The 26,549-nt window shown below is 33.8% G+C and overlaps 1 protein-coding gene and 1 long non-coding RNA gene across 2 annotated transcripts in view; both read left to right on the top strand.

Moving 5' to 3' along the window:
- Positions 1–234: 234 nt before the first annotated feature.
- Positions 235–26,549, top strand: part of LOC128169447 (neurogenic locus notch homolog protein 1-like) — a 72,099-nt gene continuing 45,784 nt past the window's right edge. The window contains exons 1-9 of the mRNA XM_052835591.1: positions 235–241; positions 428–541; positions 1,965–2,078; positions 3,939–4,052; positions 5,481–5,594; positions 7,025–7,138; positions 8,567–8,680; positions 10,106–10,219; positions 11,652–11,765. Of these exons, the coding sequence (XP_052691551.1) occupies positions 235–241; positions 428–541; positions 1,965–2,078; positions 3,939–4,052; positions 5,481–5,594; positions 7,025–7,138; positions 8,567–8,680; positions 10,106–10,219; positions 11,652–11,765 (919 nt within the window). The remainder of the gene's footprint in view (positions 242–427; positions 542–1,964; positions 2,079–3,938; positions 4,053–5,480; positions 5,595–7,024; positions 7,139–8,566; positions 8,681–10,105; positions 10,220–11,651; positions 11,766–26,549) is intronic.
- Positions 14,528–17,521, top strand: LOC128169448 (uncharacterized). The gene is made up of 2 exons (XR_008241535.1): positions 14,528–14,987; positions 17,219–17,521. It is a non-coding gene; the product is annotated as an uncharacterized LOC128169448 (long non-coding RNA).

Below are 26,549 nucleotides of genomic sequence, written 5' to 3'. Positions count from 1 at the left end.
AACAACACAAGAAGCGGTCTACAATTATCGAGGATTTTTTAAGTATCTGTGCCTTGGTTTCAGTCTGTCTACTTCGTTGTTCGCTTAGATATACCTTGCCAGTTTACTTGTTGTCATATTATTTTTGTTCAACACGTTTTTCTACACGTCTTTTCGTCCAAGGTTCGGGTGTATGAAATGCCTGAATGCAGATACATGTATATAGGGGGTGTGTATTGATGAGCCACAACTAATATGGGCGGTAGTTGGAGATAAAAGAGAAATAATGCATATTTATGAATTCATGTCAGCTTTAAATACGAGGACTATTACATGCATTTTAATGTCTTAGTTGATGTTGCTTTCTTGTATTTGTTTGTATTCTATATTTTTTTTTCTAGTTTATATTATGGCTGAGATAACAGCTTAAATTCATAATAACTTTTAGATATCAATGAATGTCTTGACAATCCATGTCAAAACGGAGGAACATGCAGCAACAGCGATGGATCTTTCACGTGTACATGCGCAGGTGGATTCACAGGGGCACTCTGTAATGAAGGTAAATGTATATAATTCTTCCCCCCTCTATCAATGTTAATGTATATTTCTCTTTTCCCCCTATCAATATAAATAGGTATGCCTTGCTCCTCTGCTTCTGTGTTTCTTTCCGACTCTCTTAATTTAAGTTGATATTTATCAACTCTTTCATTGTTATTTCTGTGTATCTGCCTTCCTCTCTCATGTTTGTCATTATCTCTCTTATCTTTACAGTGTTCGTACATTTAAATACCAACATGTTATTACAACTTTATCCATTCTATTTGTATAAAGAATTAAACTGTTATTTGTAGCTTCTTTTTGTTGGATATAGTTTCATTATTATATCAATACATGGTTTTTAAATCAAATATAAAATAAGCATGTTTATAGTTGTGGAGGCTGCAAATGTTAAAATGTTCCTTCCGTTAAAATAAGGATAATTTTTGAAATCCAACTTAAAACCAAATTCTCCTTTGATTCTTGTTATATGTTAAAGCTTACATGAATGCATAAAGCATTTGGTCGCCATATTAGTTTCGATCGCTCCTCTACTGCCACTGGGGTATCTACAGTAGTTGAGAAAGTTATCGTCGGTTGCTTTCCGATCGAGGCATGTGGGTTGCACGGACTTGTTGATGCATAAACTACACATTGCAGTTAAATGTTTGTGATAAAGAAAAAAGGAAACAGGAATCACAAAAATACAAGTTTTTTTTATTCTTTACAAGAATATTCAAGGTATCATTATTATTTTGCACAGATTGCGCTCCCTTACATCGAATGCATATCGAATACGTGTGTCGTTCATAGAGAGTGTATAACGTCTGTGTCTTTTTGAAAACACTGGCCGAACTACATCCAACTCAGTAGCTAAATAATAGTAAATCCATAAAAGTAACACGTAACATCGTTCCGTCGGTTTCTACAAAAGGTCAGTTTGTAAAGTCCATCCTGTTATTGACATTGCTCGATCTGCCAAAGTGTGTGGTTTGCGCATATGCAATGTATAAACAGTAACAACACAAGAAGCGGTCTACAATTATCGAGGATTTTTTAAGTATCTGTGCCTTGGTTTCAGTCTGTCTACTTCGTTGTTCGCTTAGATATACCTTGCCAGTTTACTTGTTGTCATATTATTTTTGTTCAACACGTTTTTCTACACGTCTTTTCGTCCAAGGTTCGGGTGTATGAAATGCCTGAATGCAGATACATGTATATAGGGGGTGTGTATTGATGAGCCACAACTAATATGGGCGGTAGTTGGAGATAAAAGAGAAATAATGCATATTTATGAATTCATGTCAGCTTTAAATACGAGGACTATTACATGCATTTTAATGTCTTAGTTGATGTTGCTTTCTTGTATTTGTTTGTATTCTATATTTTTTTTTCTAGTTTATATTATGGCTGAGATAACAGCCTAAATTCATAATAACTTTTAGATATCAATGAATGTCTTGACAATCCATGTCAAAACGGAGGAACATGCAGCAACAGCGATGGATCTTTCACGTGTACATGCGCAGGTGGATTCACAGGGGCACTCTGTAATGAAGGTAAATGTATATAATTCTTCCCCCCTCTATCAATGTTAATGTATATTTCTCTTTTCCCCCTATCAATATAAATAGGTATGCCTTGCTCCTCTGCTTCTGTGTTTCTTTCCGACTCTCTTAATTTAAGTTGATATTTATCAACTCTTTCATTGTTATTTCTGTGTATCTGCCTTCCTCTCTCATGTTTGTCATTATCTCTCTAATCTTTACAGTGTTCGTACTTTTAAATACCAACATGTTATTACAACTTTATCCATTCTATTTGTATAAAGAATTAAACTGTTATTTGTAGCTTCTTTTTGTTGGATATAGTTTCATTATTATATCAATACAGTGTTTTTAAATCAAATATAAAATAAGCATGTTTATAGTTGTGGAGGCTGCAAATGTTAAAATGTTCCTTCCGTTAAAATAAGGATAATTTTTGAAATCCAACTTAAAACCAAATTCTCCTTTGATTCTTGTTATATGTTCAAGCTTACATGAATGCATAAAGCATTTGGTCGCCATATTAGTTTCGATCGCTCCTCTACTGCCACTGGGGTATCAACAGTTGTTGAGAAAGTTATCGTCGGTTGCTTTCCGATCGAGGCATGTAGGTTGCACGGACTTGTTGATGCATAAACTACACATTGCAGTTAAATGTTTGTGATAAAGAAAAAAGGAAACAGGAATCACAAAAATACAAGTTTTTTTTATTCTTTACAAGAATTTTCAAGGTATCATTATTATTTTGCACAGCAGGCACGTAGCATCAGGGGGGGCCAGGGGGGCCTGGCCCCCCCACTTTTTCTCGCGGCAACAAATTTTTTAAAATTTACATATAAAAAAATGAATTATAATGGAGTTGGCCCCCCACTTTTTTGGAAGTTAGTAAAAAATTGATATGAAAATAAGGAAATGTGTAGTCAAATTGAAGTTACCACCCCCCCCCCCCTCCACGGATTAGGAATTTCATGATTTGGAGAAAAAAAATTTTGGTAGATAAAATTTTTTTTTCAAAAGCATAGTTGAGTCCCCCCCCCCTCCCCCCCCCCCCCCCCTACGGATTAGGATTTTGAAGATTTTTGGAAACTTTAAATTTCCCTTTTTTTTTCTTTTCTTTTTTTTTGCTTGTCAAGATTTTTTGGATGGGTTTGGCCCCCCCACTTTCAAAAACGATGCTACGTGCCTGCACAGATTGCGCTCCCTTACATCGAATGCATATCGAATACGTGTGTCGTTCATAGAGAGTGTATAACGTCTGTGTCTTTTTGAAAACACTGGCCGAACTACATCCAACTCAGTAGCTAAATAATAGTAAATCCATAAAAGTAACACGTAACATCGTTCCGTCGGTTTCTACAAAAGGTCAGCTTTTAAAGTCCATCCTGTTATTGACATTGCTCGATCTGCCAAAGTGTGTGGTTTGCGCATATGCAATGTTTAAACAGAAACAACATAGGAAGCGGTCTACAATTATCGAGGATTTTTTAAGTATCTGTGCCTTGGTGTCAGTCTGTCTACTTCGTTGTTCGCTGAGATATACCTTGCCAGTTTACTTGTTGTTATATTATTTATGTTCAACACGTTTTTCTACACGTCTTTTCGTCCAGAGTTCAGGTGTATGAAATGCCTGAATGCGGATACATGTATATAGGGGGTGTGTATCGATGAGCCACAACTAATATGGCGGTAGTCGGAGATAAAAGAGAAATAATGCGTATTTATGAATTCATGTCAGCTTTAAATACGAGGACTATTACATGCATTTTAATGTCTTAATTGATGTTGCTTTCTTGTATTTGTTTGTATTTTATATTGTTTTTTCTAGTTTATATTATGGCTGAGATAACAGCTTAAAATCATAATAACTTTTAGATATCAATGAATGTCTTGACAATCCATGTCAACACGAAGGAACATGCAGCAACAGCGATGGATCTTTCACGTGTACATGCGCAGGTGGATTCACAGGGGCCCTCTGTAATGAAGGTAAATGTATATAATTCTTCCCCCCTCTATCAATATTAATGTATATTTCTCTTTTCCCTCTATCAATATCAATAAGTATGCCTTGCCCCTCTGCTTCTGTGTTTCTTTCCTACGCTCTTAATTGAAGTTGATGTTTATCAATTCTTTCATTATTATTTATGTATCTGCCTTCCTCTCTCATGTTTGTCATTATCTCTCTAGTACTTATCTTTACAGTGTTCGTACTTTTAAATACCAACACGTTATTACAACTTTATCCATTCTATTTGTAAAAAGAATTTAACTGTTATTTGTAGCTTCATTTTGTTGGATATAGTTTCATTATTATATCAATACAGTGTTTTTAAATCAAATATAAAATTAGCATGTTTATAGTTGTGGAGGCTGCAAATGTTAAAATGTTCCTTCCGTTAAAATAAGGATAATTATTAAAATCCAACTTAAAACCAAATTCTCCTTTGATTCTTGTTATATGTTAAAGCTGACATGAATGCATTAAGCATTTGGTCGCCATATTAGTTTCGATCGCTCCTCTACTGCCACTGGGGTATCTACAGTAGTTGAGAAAGTTATCGTCGGTTGCTTTCCGATCGAGGCATGTAGGTTGCACGGACTTGTTGATGCATTAACTACACATTGCAGTTAAATGTTTGTGATAAAGAAAAAAGAAAACAGCAATAACAAAAAAAAACTAGTTTTTTTTATTCTTTACAAGAATTTTCAAGGTATCATTATTATTTTGCACAGATTGCGCTCCCTTACATCGAATGCATATCGAATACGTGTGTCGTTCATAGAGAGTGTATAACGTCTGTGTCTTTTTGAAAACACTGACCGAACTACATCCAACTTAGTAGCTAAATAATAGTAAATCCATTAAAGTAACACGTAACATCGTTCCATCGGTTTCTACATAAGGTCAGTTTCTAAAGTCCATCCTGTTATTGACATTGCTCGATCTGCCAAAGTGTGTGGTTTGCGCATATGCAATGTTTAAACAGAAACAACACAGGAAGCGGTCTACAATTATCGAGGATTTTTTAAGTATCTGTGCCTTGGTTTCATTCTGTCTACTCCGTTGTTCGCTGAGATATACCTTGCCAGTTAACTTGTTGTCATATTATTTATATTCAACACGTTTCTCTACACGTCTTTTCGTCCAAGGTTCGGGTGTATGAAATGTCTGAATGCAGATACATGCATATAGGGGGTGTGTATCGATGAGCCACAACTAATAAGGCGGTAGTCAGAGATAAAAGAGAAATAATGCGTATTTATGAATTCATGTCAGCTTTAAATACGAGGACTATTACATGCATTTTAATCTCTTAATTGATGTTGCTTTCTTGTATTTGTTTGTATTTTATATTGTTTTTTCTAGTTTATGTTATGGCTGAGATAACAGCTTAAAATCATAATAACTTTTAGATATCAATGAATGTCTTGACAATCCATGTCAACACGGAGGAACATGCAGCAACAGCGATGGATCTTTCACGTGTACATGCGCAGGTGGATTCACAGGGGCACTCTGTAATGAAGGTAAATGTATAGTAATCTTCCCCCCTCTATCAATATTGATGTATATTTCTCTTTTCCCTCTATCAATATAAATAAGTATGCCTTGCTCCTCTGCTTCTGTGTTTCTTTCCTACTCTCTTAATTGAAGTTGATGTTTATCAATTCTTTCATTGTTATTTCTGTGTATCTGCCTTCCTCTCTCATGTTTGTCATTATCTCTCTAGTACTTATCTTTACAGTGTTCGTACTTTTAAATACCAACATGTTATTACAACTTTATCCATTCTATTTGTATAAAGAATTAAACTGTTATTTGTAGCTTCATTTTGTTGGATATAGTTTCATTATTATATCAATACAATTTTATTTAAAATCGAATATCAAATAAGCATGTTTATAGTTGTGGAGGCTGCAAATGTTAAAATGTTCCTTCCGTTAAAATAAGGATAATTTTTGAAATCCAACTTAAAACCAAATTCTCCTTTGATTCTTGTTATATGTTAAAGCTTACATGAATGCATAAAGCATTTAGTCGCCATATTAGTTTCGATCGCTCCTCTGCTGCCACTGGGGTATCTACAGTAGTTGAGAAAGTTATCGTCGGTTGCTTTCCGATCAAGGCATGTATGTTGCACGGACTTGTTGATGCATAGACTACACATTGCAGTAAAATGTTTGTGATAAAGAAAAAAGGAAACAGCAATCACAAATATACAAGGTTTTTTTAATCTTTACAAGAATTTTCAAGGTATCATTATTATTTTGCACAGATTGCGCTCCCTTACATCGAATGCATATCGAATACGTGTGTCGTTCAAAGAGAGTGCATAACGTCTGCGTCTTTTTGAAAACACTGGCTGAACTACATTCAACTCAGTAGCTAAATAATAGTAAATCCATAAAAGTAACACGTAACATCGTTCCATCGGTTTCTACAAAAGGTCAGTTTCTAAAGTCCATCCTGTTATTGACATTGCTCGATCTGCCAAAGTGTGTGGTTTGCGCATATGCAATGTTTAAACAGAAAAAACATAGGAAGCGGTCTACAATTATCGAGGATTTTTTAAGTATATGTGCCTTGGTTTCAGTCTGTCTACTTCGTTGTTCGCTGAGATATACCTTGCCAGTTTACTTGTTGTCATATTATTTATGTTCAACACGTTTGTCTACACGTCTTTTCGTCCAGAGTTCAGGTGTATGAAATGCCTGAATGCAGATACATGTATATAGGGAATGTGTATCGATGAGCCACAACTAATATGGCGGTAGTCGGAGATAAAAGAGAAATAATGCGTATTTATGAATTCATGTCAGCTTTAAATACGAGGACTATTACATGCATTTTAATGTCTTAATTGATGTTGCTTTCTTGTATTTGTTTGTATTTTATATTGTTTTTTCTAGTTTATGTTATGGCTGAGATAACAGCTTAAAATCATAATAACTTTTAGATATCAATGAATGTCTTGACAATCCATGTCAACACGAAGGAACATGCAGCAACAGCGATGGATCTTTCACGTGTACATGCGCAGGTGGATTCACGGGGGCACTCTGTAATGAAGGTAAATGTATATTAATCTTCCCCCCTCTATCAATATTGATGTATATTTCTCTTTTCCCTCTATCAATATAAATAAGTATGCCTTGCCCCTCTGCTTCTGTGTTTCTTTCCTACTCTCTTAATTGAAGTCGATGTTTATCAATTCTTTCATTGTTATTTCTGTATCTGCCTTCCTCTGTCATGTTTGTCATTATCTCTCTAGTACTTATCTTTACAGTGTTCGTACTTTTAAATACCAACATGTTATTACAACTTTATCCATTCTATTTGTATAAAGAATTAAACTGTTATTTGTAGCTTCATTTTGTTGGATATAGTTTCATTATTATATCAATACAATTTTATTTAAAATCGAATATCAAATAAGCATGTTTATAGTTGTGGAGGCTGCAAATGTTAAAATGTTCCTTCCGTTAAAATAAGGATAATTTTTGAAATCCAACTTAAAACCAAATTCTCCTTTGATTCTTGTTATATGTTAAAGCTTACATGAATGCATAAAGCATTTAGTCGCCATATTAGTTTCGATCGCTCCTCTGCTGCCACTGGGGTATCTACAGTAGTTGAGAAAGTTATCGTCGGTTGCTTTCCGATCAAGGCATGTATGTTGCACGGACTTGTTGATGCATAGACTACACATTGCAGTAAAATGTTTGTGATAAAGAAAAAAGGAAACAGCAATCACAAAAATACAAGGTTTTTTTAATCTTTACAAGAATTTTCAAGGTATCATTATTATTTTGCACAGATTGCGCTCCCTTACATCGAATGCATATCGAATACGTGTGTCGTTCAAAGAGAGTGCATAACGTCTGCGTCTTTTTGAAAACACTGGCTGAACTACATTCAACTCAGTAGCTAAATAATAGTAAATCCATAAAAGTAACACGTAACATCGTTCCATCGGTTTCTACAAAAGGTCAGTTTCTAAAGTCCATCCTGTTATTGACATTGCTCGATCTGCCAAAGTGTGTGGTTTGCGCATATGCAATGTTTAAACAGAAAAAACATAGGAAGCGGTCTACAATTATCGAGGATTTTTTAAGTATATGTGCCTTGGTTTCAGTCTGTCTACTTCGTTGTTCGCTGAGATATACCTTGCCAGTTTACTTGTTGTCATATTATTTATGTTCAACACGTTTGTCTACACGTCTTTTCGTCCAGAGTTCAGGTGTATGAAATGCCTGAATGCAGATACATGTATATAGGGAATGTGTATCGATGAGCCACAACTAATATGGCGGTAGTCGGAGATAAAAGAGAAATAATGCGTATTTATGAATTCATGTCAGCTTTAAATACGAGGACTATTACATGCATTTTAATGTCTTAATTGATGTTGCTTTCTTGTATTTGTTTGTATTTTATATTGTTTTTTCTAGTTTATGTTATGGCTGAGATAACAGCTTAAAATCATAATAACTTTTAGATATCAATGAATGTCTTGACAATCCATGTCAAAACGGAGGAACATGCAGCAACAGCGATGGATCTTTCACGTGTACATGCGCAGGTGGATTCACAGGGGCACTCTGTAATGAAGGTAAATGTATATAATTCTTCCCCCCTCTATCAATATTGATGTATATTTCTCTTTTCCCTCTATCAATATAAATAAGTATGCCTTGCCCCTCTGTTTCTGTGTTTCTTTCCTACTCTCTTAATTGAAGTCGATGTTTATCAATTCTTTCATTGTTATTTCTGTATCTGCCTTCCTCTGTCATGTTTGTCATTATCTCTCTAGTACTTATCTTTACAGTGTTCGTACTTTTAAATACCAACATGTTATTACAACTTTATCCATTCTATTTGTATAAAGAATTAAACTGTGATTTGTAGCTTCATTTTGTTGGATATAGTTTCATTATTATATCAATACAATTTTATTTAAAATCGAATATCAAATAAGCATGTTTATAGTTGTGGAGGCTGCAAATGTTAAAATGTTCCTTCCGTTAAAATAAGGATAATTTTTGAAATCCAACTTAAAACCAAATTCTCCTTTGATTCTTGTTATATGTTAAAGCTTACATGAATGCATAAAGCATTTAGTCGCCATATTAGTTTCGATCGCTCCTCTGCTGCCACTGGGGTATCTACAGTAGTTGAGAAAGTTATCGTCGGTTGCTTTCCGATCAAGGCATGTATGTTGCACGGACTTGTTGATGCATAGACTACACATTGCAGTAAAATGTTTGTGATAAAGAAAAAAGGAAACAGCAATCACAAAAATACAAGGTTTTTTTAATCTTTACAAGAATTTTCAAGGTATCATTATTTTGCACAGATTGCGCTCCCTTACATCGAATGCATATCGAATACGTGTGTCGTTCAAAGAGAGTGCATAACGTCTGCGTCTTTTTGAAAACACTGGCTGAACTACATTCAACTCAGTAGCTAAATAATAGTAAATCCATAAAAGTAACACGTAACATCGTTCCATCGGTTTCTACAAAAGGTCAGTTTCTAAAGTCCATCCTGTTATTGACATTGCTCGATCTGCCAAAGTGTGTGGTTTGCGCATATGCAATGTTTAAACAGAAAAAACATAGGAAGCGGTCTACAATTATCGAGGATTTTTTAAGTATATGTGCCTTGGTTTCAGTCTGTCTACTTCGTTGTTCGCTGAGATATACCTTGCCAGTTTACTTGTTGTCATATTATTTATGTTCAACACGTTTGTCTACACGTCTTTTCGTCCAGAGTTCAGGTGTATGAAATGCCTGAATGCAGATACATGTATATAGGGAATGTGTATCGATGAGCCACAACTAATATGGCGGTAGTCGGAGATAAAAGAGAAATAATGCGTATTTATGAATTCATGTCAGCTTTAAATACGAGGACTATTACATGCATTTTAATGTCTTAATTGATGTTGCTTTCTTGTATTTGTTTGTATTTTATATTGTTTTTTCTAGTTTATGTTATGGCTGAGATAACAGCTTAAAATCATAATAACTTTTAGATATCCATGAATGTCTTGACAATCCATGTCAAAACGGAGGAATATGCAGCAACAGCGATGGATCTTTCACGTGTACATGCGCAGGTGGATTCACAGGGGCACTCTGTAATGAAGGTAAATGTATATAATTCTTCCCCCCTCTATCAATATTGATGTATATTTCTCTTTTCCCTCTATCAATATAAATAGGTATGCCTTGCCCCTCTGCTTCTGTGTTTCTTTCCTACTCTCTTAATTGAAGTCGATGTTTATCAATTCTTTCATTGTTATTTCTGTATCTGCCTTCCTCTGTCATGTTTGTCATTATCTCTCTAGTACTTATCTTTACAGTGTTCGTACTTTTAAATACCAACATGTTATTACAACTTTATCCATTCTATTTGTATAAAGAATTAAACTGTTATTTGTAGCTTCTTTTTGTTGGATATAGTTTCATTATTATATCAATACAGTTTTATTTAAAATCGAATATCAAATAAGCATGTTTATAGTTGTGGAGGCTGCAAATGTTAAAATATTCCTTCCGTTAAAATAAGGATAATTTTTGAAATCCAACTTAAAACCAAATTCTCCTTTAATTCTTGTTATATGTTAAAGCTTACATGAATGCATAAAGCATTTGGTCGCCATATTAGTTTCGATCGCTCCTCTACTGCCACTGGGGTATCTACAGTAGTTGAGAAAGTTATCGTCGGTTGCTTTCCGATCGAGGCATGTAGGTTGCACGGACTTGTTGATGCATTAACTACACATTGCAGTTAAATGTTTGTAATAAAGAAAAAAGAAAACAGCAATCACAAAAAACAAGTTTTTTTTTTTTATTCTTTACAAGAATTTTCAAGGTATCATTATTATTTTGCACAGATTGCGCTCCCTTACATCGAATGCATATCGAATACTTGTGTCGTTCATAGAGAGTGTATAACGTCTGTGTCTTTTTGAAAAAACTGGCCGAACTACATCCAACTCAGTACCTAAATAATAGTAAATCCATAAAAGTAACACGTAACATCGTTCCATCGGTTTCTACATAAGGTCAGTTTCTAAAGTCCATCCTGTTATTGACATTGCTTGATCTGCCAAAGTGTGTGGTTTGTGCATATGCAATGTTTAAACAGAAACAACACAGGAAGCGGTCTACAATTATCGAGGATTTTTTAAGTATCTGTGCCTTGGTTTCAGTCTTTCTACTTCGTTGTTCGCTGAGATATACCTTGCCAGTTTACTTGTTGTCATATTATTTTTGTTCAACACGTTTTTCTACACGTCTTTTCGTCCAAGGTTCGGGTGTATGAAATGCCTGAATGCAGATACATGTATATAGGGGGTGTGTATCGATGAGCCACAACTAATATGGCGGTAGTCGGAGATAAAAGAGAAATAATGCGTATTTATGAATTCATGTCAGCTTTAAATACGAGGACTATTACATGCATTTTAATGTCTTAATTGATGTTGCTTTCTTGTGTTTGTTTGTATTTTATATTGTTTTTTTCTAGTTTATGTTATGGCTGAGGTAACAGCTTAAAATCATAATAACTTTTAGATATCAATGAATGTCTTGACAATCCTTGTCAAAACGGAGGAACATGCAGCAACAGCGATGGATCTTTCACGTGTACATGCGCATGGGCATTCACAGGGGCACTCTGTAATGAAGGTAAATGTATATTATTCTTCCCCCCTCTATCAATATTAATGTATATTTCTCTTTTCCCTCTATCAATATAAATAGGTATGCCTTGCTCCTCTGTTTCTGTGTTTCTTTCCGACTATCTTAATTTAAGTTGATGTTTATCAACTCTGATTGCTATTTCTGTATATCTGCCTTCCTCTCTCATGATTATCATTATCTCTCTAAATGAATACTTATCTTTACAGTGTTCGTACGTTTTAATAACAACATGTTATTACAACTTTATCTTTTTATATGTATAAAGAATTTAACTGTTATTTGGTCTTCCGTTTCCAATAGTGATTGTTAAGTTTTTTCTTTCTTTCTTCTTCTTCTTCTTCTTATTTTTTCCCCCTTTTTTCTCTCGTGAATTTCTCAGAGATGTCTTGATTGATTTTTATAAAAGTTTCAGGAATGACAGAAAATAAAAAGATCTAGAGAATTTTGATTAAAAATGTTCTAAATTCACTCCCGGTCGTCCGTTTCCTGCCCCGCAACAAAAAGCTTGTCACCTCGAGATCTAAAAAACGGTAAAGACTTAAACATTCAAACTTTGTGGGATGATAGACCTATACCTGTAGATGTGTTTAAACGCTTTTGTTTTGTTTGTCATAACTTCCGGTCGTCACCGGAAGCACTTAAAAAATAAATTTTTTAACGCATCAAATTTTTTGTCAATAGAATAAATATATAAGAATAAATCTATACATAGGAAATCTCTGCGATGTAATATCACGAAAACATTTCTACTTCCGGTGAGATATCTCAATTATCTCAGGTAGCTTTTTTAAAACACATTTTGTTCCCGCGAGATCTCAGAAACTATAAGCGAACAAGACACGAAACTTTCATGGATGATAGACATTTGATTGAAGATATGTTTAACCGGTTTCATTTTGTCTTCCGTCACTTCTGGTCCATACCGGAAGAGTTAAAAAAAATCGAGCTGTTTATCAGTTTAACTGTTTTCCTTTGATATATTTTAGTTAGATAAATGAAAAATAATGTGCAAAAGGCAAGTTTACAAGAAATATTGAATACAATTTACATTGAACACTTCCGTTTGCCCGTTTCCTGTCCAGAGACCAAAAACCTGATTTCGACGAGATCTCAAAAACAGTAACGACTTGAACAACCAAACTTTGTGGGATAATAGACCTATGTATGTACATGTGTTAACACTATTTTGTTTTATCCGGCGTAACTTCCGGTCGTCACAGGAAGTACACCCAATTTAGATATTTTTAAAAATATTTGGTTATTTAGCATGGAAGTAACGTTTTAGCTATAGAAATACAAAAAGTCATCTACACATGGCAAAAAAAAGATCTACTTCCGGTGAGACATCTCAAATATCTCAGGTAGCCTTCCTTTTTAAAAACAAAGTACCCACAAGAAACTGTGATAGATCAAGACTTGTATAGATAATGGACATTGATTGAACATGTGTTTAACGGGTTTCATTGGGTCCTATGTCACTTCCGGTTAATACTTGAAATGTTCAAAAGCTATAGAACTTTTTTTTAAAACTTTTAACTTTTTTAAAAACATTTAACTCAATGTGATGAACAGTAACGTACGTAGGTAAATGAACTAACATATCTACTTTCCGTTTTTTAAATCACTTCCGTTTGTTCGTTTCCGGTCCCTAGATAAAAACCTTTTTTCAACGAGATATTATAACTAACGAAAACTTGAACATCCAAACTTTGAGGAAAGACAAAATGTACATGTATCCATTTTCTGTTTACAAGATAACTGGATTTTTTGTGCAGATTAATACATGAGGAACGGAAGACCTTTTTGTTGCTATAGCAACAAGAGTCTAGTTAAGGTCTTCCGTTTCCAACGGAAGACCTTATAGTGATTGTAAGGTTTTTTATTAAGGTCTTCCGTTTTCAACGGAAGACCTTATAGTGATTGTAATGTTTTTTTATTAAGGTCTTCTGTTTCCAACGGAAGACCTTATAGTGATTGTAAGGTTTTTAGGGTTTTCCGTTTTTCAACGGGAAACCCTTCTGTTATTCTACTGTTTCTTATTATTATTTTTTTTTTTATCCGCAAATTTTGTGTAGGCCATTTCTCGTACATTTGTTGTCTGATTGTTATGAAACTTTCAGGGTATGTAGACAATGTTAATATCTCGAGAAGTTTTTTTCAAATTTTTAAAATTTACTTCCGGTTATGAGTTATTGCCCTTTAATTGAAAATTGGGGGGTCTTTTGTCCAGAGTTGATCTCGGGAACTACAAAAGATAGTTGCATGAAATTTAGCAGAATTGTTGGTAACATTTTATAGTTTTGCTGGCATGAAAAGTTTGGCAAAATGTTTATTAGTTTTTAAGCTATTTGCCGGTAAAGTTTAAGGTTTTGGGGGGTCTGAAATTTTGTTGCTTTTTGTATAATAACCTTTAAACTAAAAATATTTTGTTAATACATATAGAACAAAAGTTGTTTAGAATAACTAGAGCTTTCATTTAAAATTAAGAAAATAGGGCTGGCCCCTATAATTAGGGGTCAGCAGCTCATACACGTATTTTTCTGATAGCAAAAATCGTTTAATGAAAAAAAAATTAATTCAGTTATTGTTAATATATTAAATAATGTCATTTGGTATCAAATGAAACAAGTTCTGTGCTATATTTTTTTTCAAATTTCATAAAACAAATATGTGAGAATCGTACATGAACGAGTTAATATGTCTACATAGACACACAAGCGAACAAATGCCACTTTAAGGCCCAGGCATTTACTGCATTACGTTGTGTTGCGTCTTAAATAAATTGTTGTGATTCAATTTCATTTTTTATTCATTTATATCATTTATGAATTCAATGAACACACATTATTTAAACGTTCTATGTGCAACTATTTGTCGGGGCGCCCCTGTTTGTAACCCCCGCGCGCGCGCCGAATGTAAACAGTAACGAACGGCATTGTAGAAAAGAGAGAGCCGTAATGCAGAAGAGAAGTTGTGTATTCTTTCGGTGTACACATGCATTTTCAATTGACTGTGAAACATATGAACATGCACAGGGAACAATACTACATATTTGTTTAAGGAGGATATTTTTCTCGTGTGAATCGTTTACGAGGAAATTCTGACAGCCACACTTCTGTCGACGATCAGCCGTTGATAAGCTACGAGTAATAAAGGACAAAAGATGGACATTAAAGAGTGTGATTTATGTGGATGTTACTGAAGAAGGTGAGGCTTTTACTCCTTTTAAAGTTTCTTGTTAACTGGTTAAAATTTAGTATGTATAGATGTACATGTAAGTACGTGCACACTGTTGGATGTTTTTGTTATGGTGTGGGTGTTTGTTTACTAACGTGTAATTTTTACATGTTTCATGGATGTTTAGACTCGCTCGAGGTTCATAGGGGACTGTAAAGGGTAACTGAATTTATCTATTTAAAAAAATAACAAATTGTGAATTTTCAACTCAAAATTCAAAGCAGGGACTAATTAGAAACATATCATATATTCTTGTGCAGAAGACTCCAAATGTAGTCATGAATACCCTGTAGACATAACTTCAAGTAAATAAAATTGTATACTTCAGACTTCAGAGTTAAAACATGACTTAATATCTTTATGATGCCGATCATTGTATCATTAGAGAGGTTTAGCAGACCAACGGGTACCCGGTATATGTACTTCTACATGTAGGTTACAAGTTAGAACTATGCCTACCATTCTACCAGTTCACATAATTTTTCTTGTTTAGCAGTTATGATGTGTACTTAAATTGTCTTTGTTAATGTTTTAAATGTAATTTTTTATTCTCTTTTTTTAATCTGACTACTGGCAGTACTGGCGTGCGAGCAGTTCTCGCCGAGGACCATTTCTCGCTGGTGCACTGTTACATCATATTTTCGTATATAATTTTATGTGTTGATAAAATGACGTAACAATGCACTGGTGAGAAATGGTACTCGGCGAGAACTGATCGCACGCCAATATTGATTAATTACAGACAAAAACTGAAGGTTGCGAGTGTTATTTTTTATTGAACAACATTGTTTAAAATAATTCTTTATATATGTGACAATCAGACCGGTTTGAATACCAGTGCTAGATAGCTCAGTTGGTAGAGCACCTGACTAGAGATTCAGGGGCCCAGGTTCAAATCCCGGTTACAATATTGGTGTTGTGACCAACCCCTGGAACTAACAGGTTAACTCGATCCTGCCAGGGGTGATCTTCGAGGGTGAAGATCATTTAAGGGGGGAGGAATGTGACGGTCAGACTGGTTTGAATACCGGTGCCAGATACATGTAGCTCAGTTGGTAGAGCACTTGACTAGAGATTCAGAGGGCCAGGTTCGAATCCCAGTTTGTTCCGTCGTTATTTCTCCCATCTTTTACATATGCAGGTATATCAGATATATGACAGATGATTAAGGGTCATCACATGTTTTGCAAGATGCAATAAGTGTTAAAAACCTTTACTTTAATTACAACACAATACATTTATGTGAATATTTATGTTTCTTGTTATTATTTGGTGTGGTTTGCTTGACAGTGTCGCATAAACAATTTACCCGCTCCTAAAACACAAACTTTCTTTTTGTGGATTCAGCTTACCGCTGATTGGCTGCTGTTGCAGCAGACAAATAAGATATGCACGCACAAAACACAATGAACTTATCAGAGAATGAGCTGAGTTTATTTCAACTGTTGGAATTTGGGTATTTTTTTTAAAAATGTATACTTGTGACAAAACATATATGTGGTACATACAGCTGTAGCTTTATGAAGAAAATTTTGGTTAGACCATATATACCTATCATGCAAGGAAACGATATTTACAAAAAAACTTGCAATTTATGGCGCATGAAATATACGTTAGTTTTATAAAGATTGACATACATGTAATGTACCACATTCTGTAAAAAATAATCTATTAAAAATTCTTCATTAAGTTTACGCATACATGTTTTATGCTTATTACACATAGTATTGTTTTTAAAACATGTAATTTATAAGAAAATAAACAAAAACCCCCGCTAAATTTATTTGCAAAAAAAAAAACCAAGTAGAATTGATAAAAAATGGTATACCAGAAGCTAATACCAGTACATGTACTTTGACGCTGTTCGGTGGGTAATATTCGTTTGTAATTTACGAATTGAAATATTGACTGTTGCACTACAAGTACGGTAATAAACTCTCTCTCTCTCAAACTCTCTCTCTCTCTCTCAATTTGATAAGTGTTTATACCTATGAAAATTTTTTACTATTATATTATGACTTGATATGCAAATTTTTGATCTTGTACTGCCTAAATGTTATGTCATGTATTGGGATATGTCATACTTATTACACTGCATGGTCAGTGTATTTTTTACAGAAATACTATGCATATGTTAATGTAAACACAGCTATTACTAGTACATGTATGTAAACACAGCTAATTATTTTTTTTTATTTCAGCTCAAAACAGACTCTTGTTACCACATGGCTTTTACCGGTACCTGTTGATTATTGTGGGTCAGCTCTTGAGATTAACCTGTCACCTCTATCCACATGCAATTTCCTTGTGTTCTACAGACTTTTTAACGGTAATTCAAATTAAATCGGATAATGCATGAACAATAATGGAACTTTATGAAAGCATCATCCCATGTTGTGGTTTGTGTTTGATAAGAAATTATGAAAAACAAAATTAAGGCTATATATTTAAAGAAATTCATAATTATTGTGAACATTTGTTTTTCAATAAAAGTATGCAATTATGTTTCCTTTATTTTTTATTTTATAAAGGTATTTAGATGTGTTTACATAATTGAACCCCACCCCCCATCCAATTGTCTGCATTAAGATTACATGTAGGATATGTAAATGTACATTTGACTTTGAAATATCATCTGCTATGATAATTACTTTTGAAATGAACAAGAAACAACCTATTTCTACCTTTCTAAGGTATATATGCATAAAAAAAGGAGAAGAACATGTCAAATTTTGAACATTTTTCATGGAAATCAACTCTGTCTCCAGCTACCTGGGTGTTTGAATTTTATTTTAATTTAAGGCAGATGTCTAACTAGTAGGTTGTAACTTACTGTTTTAGCATGGTTAGATGGAGACTAGAAACGAAAATAGATTAGATATTCACTAAATATGATTGTTAGCCTACTTTTTTCATAAAAAAAAGAAATCACAAGCAGGACAGCTGTCTATTTGTTAATTAAAATGGTGTAAATAATAAAATAAACAAATAATTAGGATCAAATTTTAGAATCATTGATGATTGTTTTCAAATATGTGTGAGAAATGACTCAAGGAAATTGCCATAAGTTTCATAAAATTAGGTAAAACATTTCAAACCATGACTTCTTATGAAAATCAAAAGATTGGGGGGGGGGTATACATGTAAGGGTATTTCTAAGTGATGTGAAGCTTTTATCATGATTATATCAAGTAGGCGTATGTTGTATTGAATAAGGTTTCTTTTTAAAGGTGGTTGAACAACAGTTGACCTCTAAAAGGTCAGGTAAAGATGTTTTACTATGGAGAACCCTGTAAATCTGTGTTTACTAAAGGAAATTGGAAATGGTGGGTTCACTTAAATTGCCATATTTTTATTTAACCTCAATGGAATTGGCAATATGTGGTATTATTTTTCTCAGAATTGCATTAGCTTTCTTATTCTAAGACAAACCGTCTTTTCATAAAAATGTTAGTGTACTAAGTTAAAGGTACAATGAAGAGTTTCGGATAAAGTACCGTCAATATTTTTGTAAAATTGAGAGTGACTGTACTTGAAGGTTTATCATTGTTGCTCATGAAATGAATTTTAATGATTATCAATAGTTAGAGGGATGTCTCTTGTTGGAATTGGTAAGCAATATTTAGGCCCCTAATTTTAAGTACATGAGAAGCAGAAATAAATTGTGAAACTTGCGGCTATGACAGATGTGTTGACTTTACAGTGAAATTGAAGGTTACAAACGGGAGGTTATATAACATGAAATGTAGGTGGATGGGATATTATATGCCTATTTAGTATTTACTGGGTATGAGGACAATAGCAAGTTTATTGTCCCCAAGACAGCAACTATTTAATGAGGCAAAGCCAAGGGAAATAGTTGCTGTGGAGTGGGACAATAAACTTGCTATTGTCCGAATAGTCAGTTAATTGGTATTTCATTATACAGAAGAAAACTTTATTTGTCAGCGATGCAGAATTTCTTGATGATAAACAAATTAGAGTTAAATCAAACTTTGTATTTAATGCGGCAATCTTATTAGGTCAGAGGTGTTCCGAGTTTAAGGTGATATGGGACACTTCCATGTTGTGACGTATTGTTTATCGAAAAAAAATGGTCATCTAACTCCTTAACGCAGTGGGTTAGAGGGTTTACTAGGAACCTGTAAGTCATGAGTTCGAATCCCGCTGGGGTTTTTACAATATTTACCTTTTCAAATATTTTTAAAAGCTATTTTTTGGTTAAATATTGTAAAATTTGAAAATTCTAAACCGGTGAAAATTTTTCAATTATATAGTACTTTAATCCACATTAATATCGACAGATGTCCCATACCACCTTAAAAAGGAGGGAAATCAAATTCTGCTGATGAATGGTTTTGATGACTATTCACCATGGGCAGATAGCATGGATACTATTTTAAATTAGATAAAAAGGCATGTTTATGCGGGCGCCTTCTAGTGATCAATTTGTCCGTCTGTCCATCCGAGATTGCTTGACTGGAGCATAGCTTCTCTCCCCTTGGCCCAATCTGGCTCATACCTCATCCACAGGGTTCCTTTGGTTGAAGGATGCACAGTGACCTTGAACCATGTTTTTAGGTATAAGGTTATGGTCATAGCAGAATTATATATATAAAATCCTTGTCCGGAGTATATCTTCTCTCCCTTTGCTCCATTCAGCCTCATACTTCACCCACATGATGCCTTTGATCAAAATATATGCAATGACCTCGAATGATATTTGTAGATGAAGAGTCAAGGTCATATCAGATCACACAAAAATCCATATTTTAAGAGCATAGATATACTCTCCTTTTAGCCCCTATTTGGCTTATATTTTACCTTTACCGAGTTTATTGGTTAATGGCGTGCAGTGACCTTTAACCAAGTCTGTCAATGTGAAGGTCATAGCAGATCTTTTTAAAATTAGTTTTAGACAGTAGATTATTTTCCAAATATGCTTAATCTTTGTCAGTTTGAACAAAAATGCATGTATGTTAGGGGGAATGAAATTGAATTAAAAGTTCTATGCCAGCTGGAAAAATTTCAAGGTCAAGGTCAAAGCAGAATTCTCTGAACTAACATAAGCGGGGCCCTTTGAAATATTCACCATTTCAATGTTGTCTGGTTCATAGTAATTTTACATAGAAAATATTCACAGAGGTACAGTAAAGTAAACTTTACATCGATAAGTTTCTGACAATTAATGACGCAACGAGCACACAGTACGAAAGGTCAACCCTTTGAAAAGCAGTGAAGAGGAAAAGTTGCTCAGAATTATCTTTTAAACAAAATTGATTTTTTACGTAAATTTTAATTTTGCATTCTGGGTTAAGAAAAAAGATGTTAGTTCAAGGTAAAGTTATCTTGTACCTGAAATGAAGTCAAATTTGTTAAGTCGTACTTAAACACATTGTATTTTTGTTAAGTCGCTCTTGAAATGGTTAAGGGTTTTTGGTTAAGTCGTACTTAAAATCATTCGGATTATGTTAAGTTGTACCAAGAATCATTCGATTTTTTTTTATCTTTTTGTACTTAGGTTTCTTTGTTACTAGATTAAGAACGCTGCATCTTAGACGTACTTCTAGCGTTGCTTTCGACATTAGCGGAAAACCCACTCGTTGCTTTGCAACGAGCTTTGCTCTAGTTTATTATTTTTTTTTCCCTTTTCTTGTCCACAAGATTTCTCGGAGATGGCTGGATAGATTTTTTTGAAATTTTTTGGAATGAAAGAGAATGAAAATATCTCTAGGCGTTTTTTTTCATTTTTTCAAAATTCATTTCCGGTCGTCTGTTTCCTGTCCCGCGTTGAAAAAGCTTGTCACCACGAGATCTCAAAAACGGTAAATTTTTGAACACCCAAACTTTGTGGGATGATAGACTTATAGTTTTAAATGTGTTTAAACTATTTTGTTTTGTTCGTCGTAACTTCCGGTCGTCACCGGAAGCACTTCAAAAATAATTATTTTTACGAATTGAATTACTTTTCCATAGAATAAACATAAAACTATAGTTCTATACATAAGTTATCTATGCGATGTTATATCAACAAAAAAATTCTACTTCCGGTGAGATATCTCAATTATCTCAGGTAGCTTTTTTAAAACACATTTTGTACCCGCGAGATCTCAGAAACTATAAATGATCAAATCATGAAACTTTCATGAATGATAGACATTTGATTGAAGATATGTTTAACCGGTTTTATTTTGTCTTCCGTCACTTCTGGTCCACACAGGAAGAGTTAAAAAAAATCAAGCTGTTTATAAGTTAAACGGTTTTCTTTTGATATTTTAAGTTTTTTTGATTAACAATTATGTACAGAAGGCAAATATACAAGAAAAATTTAATGCAATTTACACTGCGCACTTCCGTTTGTCCGTTTTCTGTCCCGAGACAAAAAACCTTATTTCGACGAGATCTTAAAAACGGTAACAATTTGAACAACCAAACATTGTGGGATGATAGATCTATATATGTACATGGGTTCACATTAGTTTGTTTTATCCGGCGTAACTTCCGGTCGTCACAGGAAGTACACCCAATTTTGATTTTTTTAAAATATTTGGTTAATTAGCATGGAAGAAAACATTTAAGCTATAGAAATACAAAAGTTCATATACACATTATATATAAACAACAAAAAGTTCTACTTCCGGTGAGACATCTCACATATCTCAGGTAGCCTTCTTTTTAAAAAAACAAAGTACCCACAAGATCTCAGAAACTGTGAGAGATCAAGAAACAAAATGTATATGTATAATTAACATTTGATTGAACATGTGTTTAACGGGTTTCATTTGGTCGTACGTCATTTCCGGTTCTCACTTGAAGCGTTCAAGGAATAGAAGTTTTTTATTAACTTTTGATTTGTTTTAATATTTTACTTAATTTGATGAACAGAAACGTACCGTAGGTAAATGTACTAAAATATCTACTTTTAATTTCTAAAGTTTGTTCGTTTCCGGTACCGAGACTAAAAACCTTTGCTCAAAGAGATATCATAACTTAAATCAAAACTTGAACATCAAAACTTCGAGGAAAGACAGAACAATGTATGAAGATATGTTTACTATGTTCTGTATGATCCGGCGTAACTTCCGGTCGTCACAGAAAGTACTCAAAAATTGACATTTTGTCTTTTTTTTTTTCTTTGGAATTCTTTTACATTATATGTTATATCCACTTTCTGTTTACAAGAGAAATGGACTTTTGTACAGATTAATACATGAGGAACGGAAGACCTTTTTGTTGCTATAGCAACAAGAGTCTAGTTATTATCATTAAGGTCTTCCGTTTCCAACGGAAGACCTTATAGTGATTGTAATGTTTATTAAGGTCTTCCGTTTTCAACGGAAGACCTTATAGTGATTGTAATGTTTTTTCTTTGTTTCTTTCTTTTTTTTTCCCCTTTTTTGTCGGCAGAATTTCTCAGAGATGGCTTGATAGATTTCCCTGAAATTTTCAGGGATGAGAGAGAATGATAATATCTCGAGCCGTTTTTTTAATTTTTTAAAAATTCATTTCCGGTCGTACGTTTCCTGTCCCGCGTCAAAAAACCTTGTTCCCTCGAGATCTCAGAATCGGCAAGCACTTGGACATTCAAGCTTTGTGGGATGATAGACCTATAGTTGTAGATGTGTTTAAACTATTTTGTTTTGTTCGGCGTAACTTCCGGTTGTCACCGGAAGCACTTTAAAAATAACTATTTTTAAGCATTAAAATACTTTTCCATATAATAAATATATAAGTACAAATCTATACATAGGTTATCTATGCGATATTATATCAACAAAAAAATTCTACTTCCGGTGAGATAACTCAATTATCTCAGGTACCTTTTTTAAACCACATTTTGTACCCACGAGATCTCAGAAAGTAAAAGTGATCAAAGCAAGAAACTTTCACGGATGATAGACATTTGATTGAAGATGTGTTTAACCAGTTTCATTTTGTCTTCCGTCATTTCCGGTCCACACGGGAAGAGTTCAAACAAATCAAGTTGTTTTTCAGTTTAACTGTTTTCATTCGATAGTTTCAGTTACTTTGATAAATAATAATCTGAGATAGGCAAGTAAACAAGAAATAATAAATTAAATTTTCATTGAGCACTTCCGTTTATCCGTTTCCTGCCCCGAGACTAAAATCCTTATTTCGACGAGATCTCTAAAACGGCGACGACTTGAACAACCAAACTTTGTAGGATGATAGACTTATGTTTGTACATGTGTTAACGCTATTTTGTTTTATCCGGCAATACTTCCGGTCGACACAGGAAGTACACCCAATTTTGATTTTTTTAAAATCTGTTAGTTATTTAGCATAGGATAACGTTTTAGCTATAGAAATACAAACGTCATCCACAGATGGTATTAAAAATTTTTTTACTTCCGGTGAGAACTCTTAAATATCTCAGGTAGCCTTCTTTTTATAAAACAAAGTACCCACAAGAGCTCAGAAACTGTGACAGATCAAGACAAAAAACTTGTATGGATAATGGACATTTGATTAAACATTTGTTCAAAAGGTTTCATTTAGTCGTAAGTCACTTCCGGTTCTCACTACGAAGCGTTCAAGCAACAGAAGTTTTTATTTTTAACTTTAGATTTTTTTAAACATTTTACTCAATGTGATGAACAGTAAAGTATCGTAGGTAAATGTACTAAAATATGTACTTTCAATTTCTTTAATCACTTCCATTTGTTCGTTTCCGGTCCCGAGATAAAAACCTTTTCTCAACGAGATATTAACAACAAATTAACAAAAACTTAAACATACAAACTTTGAGGAAAGACAAAACAATGTATGAAGATATGTTTACTATGTTCTGTATGATCCGGCCTAACTTCCGGTCGTCATAGAAAGTACTCCAAAATTGACATTTTGTCTTTTTGTTTTGTTTATTTTTGGGGGAATCCCTGTACAGTCAATATAATATCCATTTTCTGTTTACAAGAAAAATGGATGTTTTGTACTGATTAATACTTGAGGAACGGAAGACATTTTTGTTGCTATAGCAACAAGAGTCTAGTTATTATTATTATTATTTTTTTCCAAGTTTTTGTCCAGAAGATTTCTCAGAGATGACTAGATAGATTTATCTGAAATTTTCTAAAATGAAAGAGAATGACAATATCTCGAGATGATTTTTTGATTTTGTCAAAAATCATATCCGGTCGTCCGTTTCCTGTCCCGCGTTGAAAAAGCTTGTATCAACGAGATCTCCAAAACGGCATAGACTTGAACATCAAAACTTTGTGGGATGATAGACCTATAGCTGTAGATGTGTTTAAACTATTTTATTTTGTTCGTCATAACTTCCGGTCGTCACCGGAAGCACTTAAAAAATAACTACTTTTTCGCATAAAGTTCCTTTTCCATAAAATAAATATATAAGTATAAATCTATGCATACGTTATCTATGCGATGTTAACTCAACAAAAAAATTCTACTTCCGGTGAGATATCTCAAATATCTCAGGTAGCTTTTTTAAATACATTTTGTACAAACGAGATCTCAGAAACTATAAGTGATCAAAGCACAAAACTTTCATGGATGATAGACATTTGATTGAAGATGTGTTTAACCGGTTTTGTTTTGTCTTCCGTCACTTCCGGTCCACACAGGAGGGGTTCAAACAAATCGAACTGCTTATCAGTTTAACTTTTTTCCATTGATACTTGTAGTGTGCTGGATGAGAAATGAAGTACAAAGGGCAAGTATACAAGAAATATTAAATACAATTTAGATTGAGCACTTCCGTTTGTCCATTTCCTGTCCCGCGTTGAAAAAGCTTGTATCAACGAGATCTCAAAAACGGTAAAGACTTGAACATCAAAACTTTGTGGGATGATAGACCCATAGCGGTAGATGTGTTCACACTTTTTTGTTTTGTTCGTCGTAACTTCCGGTCGTCACCGGTAGCACTTCAAAAATAACTTCTTTTACGCATAAAATTCCTTTTCCATAAAATAAATATATAAGTATAAATCTATGCATAGGTTATCTATGCGATTTTAACTCAACAAAAAAATTCTACTTCCGGTGAGATATCTCAAATATCTCAGGTACCTTTTTTGAAACACATTTTGTACAAACGAGATCTCAGAGACTATAAGTGATCAAAGCACAAAACTTTCATGGATGATAGACATTTGATTGAAGATGTGTTTACTTGGTTTCGTTTTGTCTTCTGTCACTTCCGGTCCACACAGGAAGAGTTCAAACAAATAAAGCTGTTTATCAGGTTAACTGTTTTCCTTTGATATTTGTAGTGAAGTCGATGAAAAATTAAGTAGAAAGGGCAAGTACAAAAAAATATTAATTACAATTTACATTGAGCACTTCCGTTTGTCCGTTTCCTGTCCCGAGACAAAAAACCTTGATTGCTGGAGATCTCAAAAACGGTAACGACTTGAACGATCAAACTTTGTGAGATGATAGACCTATGTATGTACATGTATATACACTATTTTGTTTTGTTCGGCGTAACTTCCGGTCGTCACCGGAAGCTCTTCCAAAATTTGTTTTATTCATTTTACATAAAATGAAAATATCAGTATACAATCTTACATATGTCATCTATATAATGTTAAATTGGCAAATAAATTTTACTTCCGGTGAGATATCTCAAATATCCCGAACCTTTCATGATTGATAGAATTTTGATTGGGGATGTGTTTAACGGGTTTAATTTTGTCAACTGTCACTTCCGGTTCTTACTGGAAGGGTTCAAACAAATCCTGTTTTTAACAAGTTTAACTGACTTTCTTGGAATTTCATCTAGCCTGATAAACAGTGATGTACATTAAGCAAATGCACGAGAAATACCAGCTTTTGTTTTTATTAATCACTTTCGTTCGTCCGTTTCGGTCCCGAGACAAAAAATATTGTTTCAAAGAGATCTTAGATTTGGCAAACCGTGAACAACCAAACTTTGAGGAAAGATTGACAAATGATTGTACAATTGCTTAACATTTTTGTTTAGTTCGGCGTTTCTTCCGGTCGTCACAAAAAGTACTTCAAAAATTGATTTCTTTTTCATTCTCGTTGTTTTACATGTAAGTAACGTCTGGATATATCATTCACAATAATTATCATATCCACTTTTTTTTCTATGTGAGAGAAGCAATGTCTTACAGTTAAATTGATACATGTATATCAAAACGGAAGACCTTTTTGTTGCTTTTGCAACAAGAGTCTAGTTTTTCCCCCTTTTTTTGTCCACAAGATTTCTCAGAGATGGCTGGATAGATTTTTGTGAAATTTTCTAGAATAAAAGATAATGACAATATCTGGAGGTGTTTTTTTCATTTTGTCAAAAATCATTTCCGGTCGTCCGTTTCCTGTCCCGCGTTGAAAAAGCTTGTACATTCGAGATCTCAAAAACGGTAAAGACTTGAACATCCAAACTTTGATGGATGATAGACCTATAGTTGAAAATGTGTTTAAACTATTTTGTTCTGTTCGTCGTAACTTCCGGTCGTCACCGGAAACACTTCAAAAATAATAACTTTTGCGCATTAAATTCCTTCTTCATAGAATAAATAT

The sequence above is a fragment of the Crassostrea angulata genome, unplaced genomic scaffold, assembly GCF_025612915.1.
Source record: "Crassostrea angulata isolate pt1a10 unplaced genomic scaffold, ASM2561291v2 HiC_scaffold_134, whole genome shotgun sequence".
NCBI classification, from domain to species: Eukaryota; Metazoa; Mollusca; class Bivalvia; order Ostreida; family Ostreidae; genus Magallana; species Magallana angulata.
This window is presented reverse-complemented; position numbering and strand designations above follow the sequence as displayed.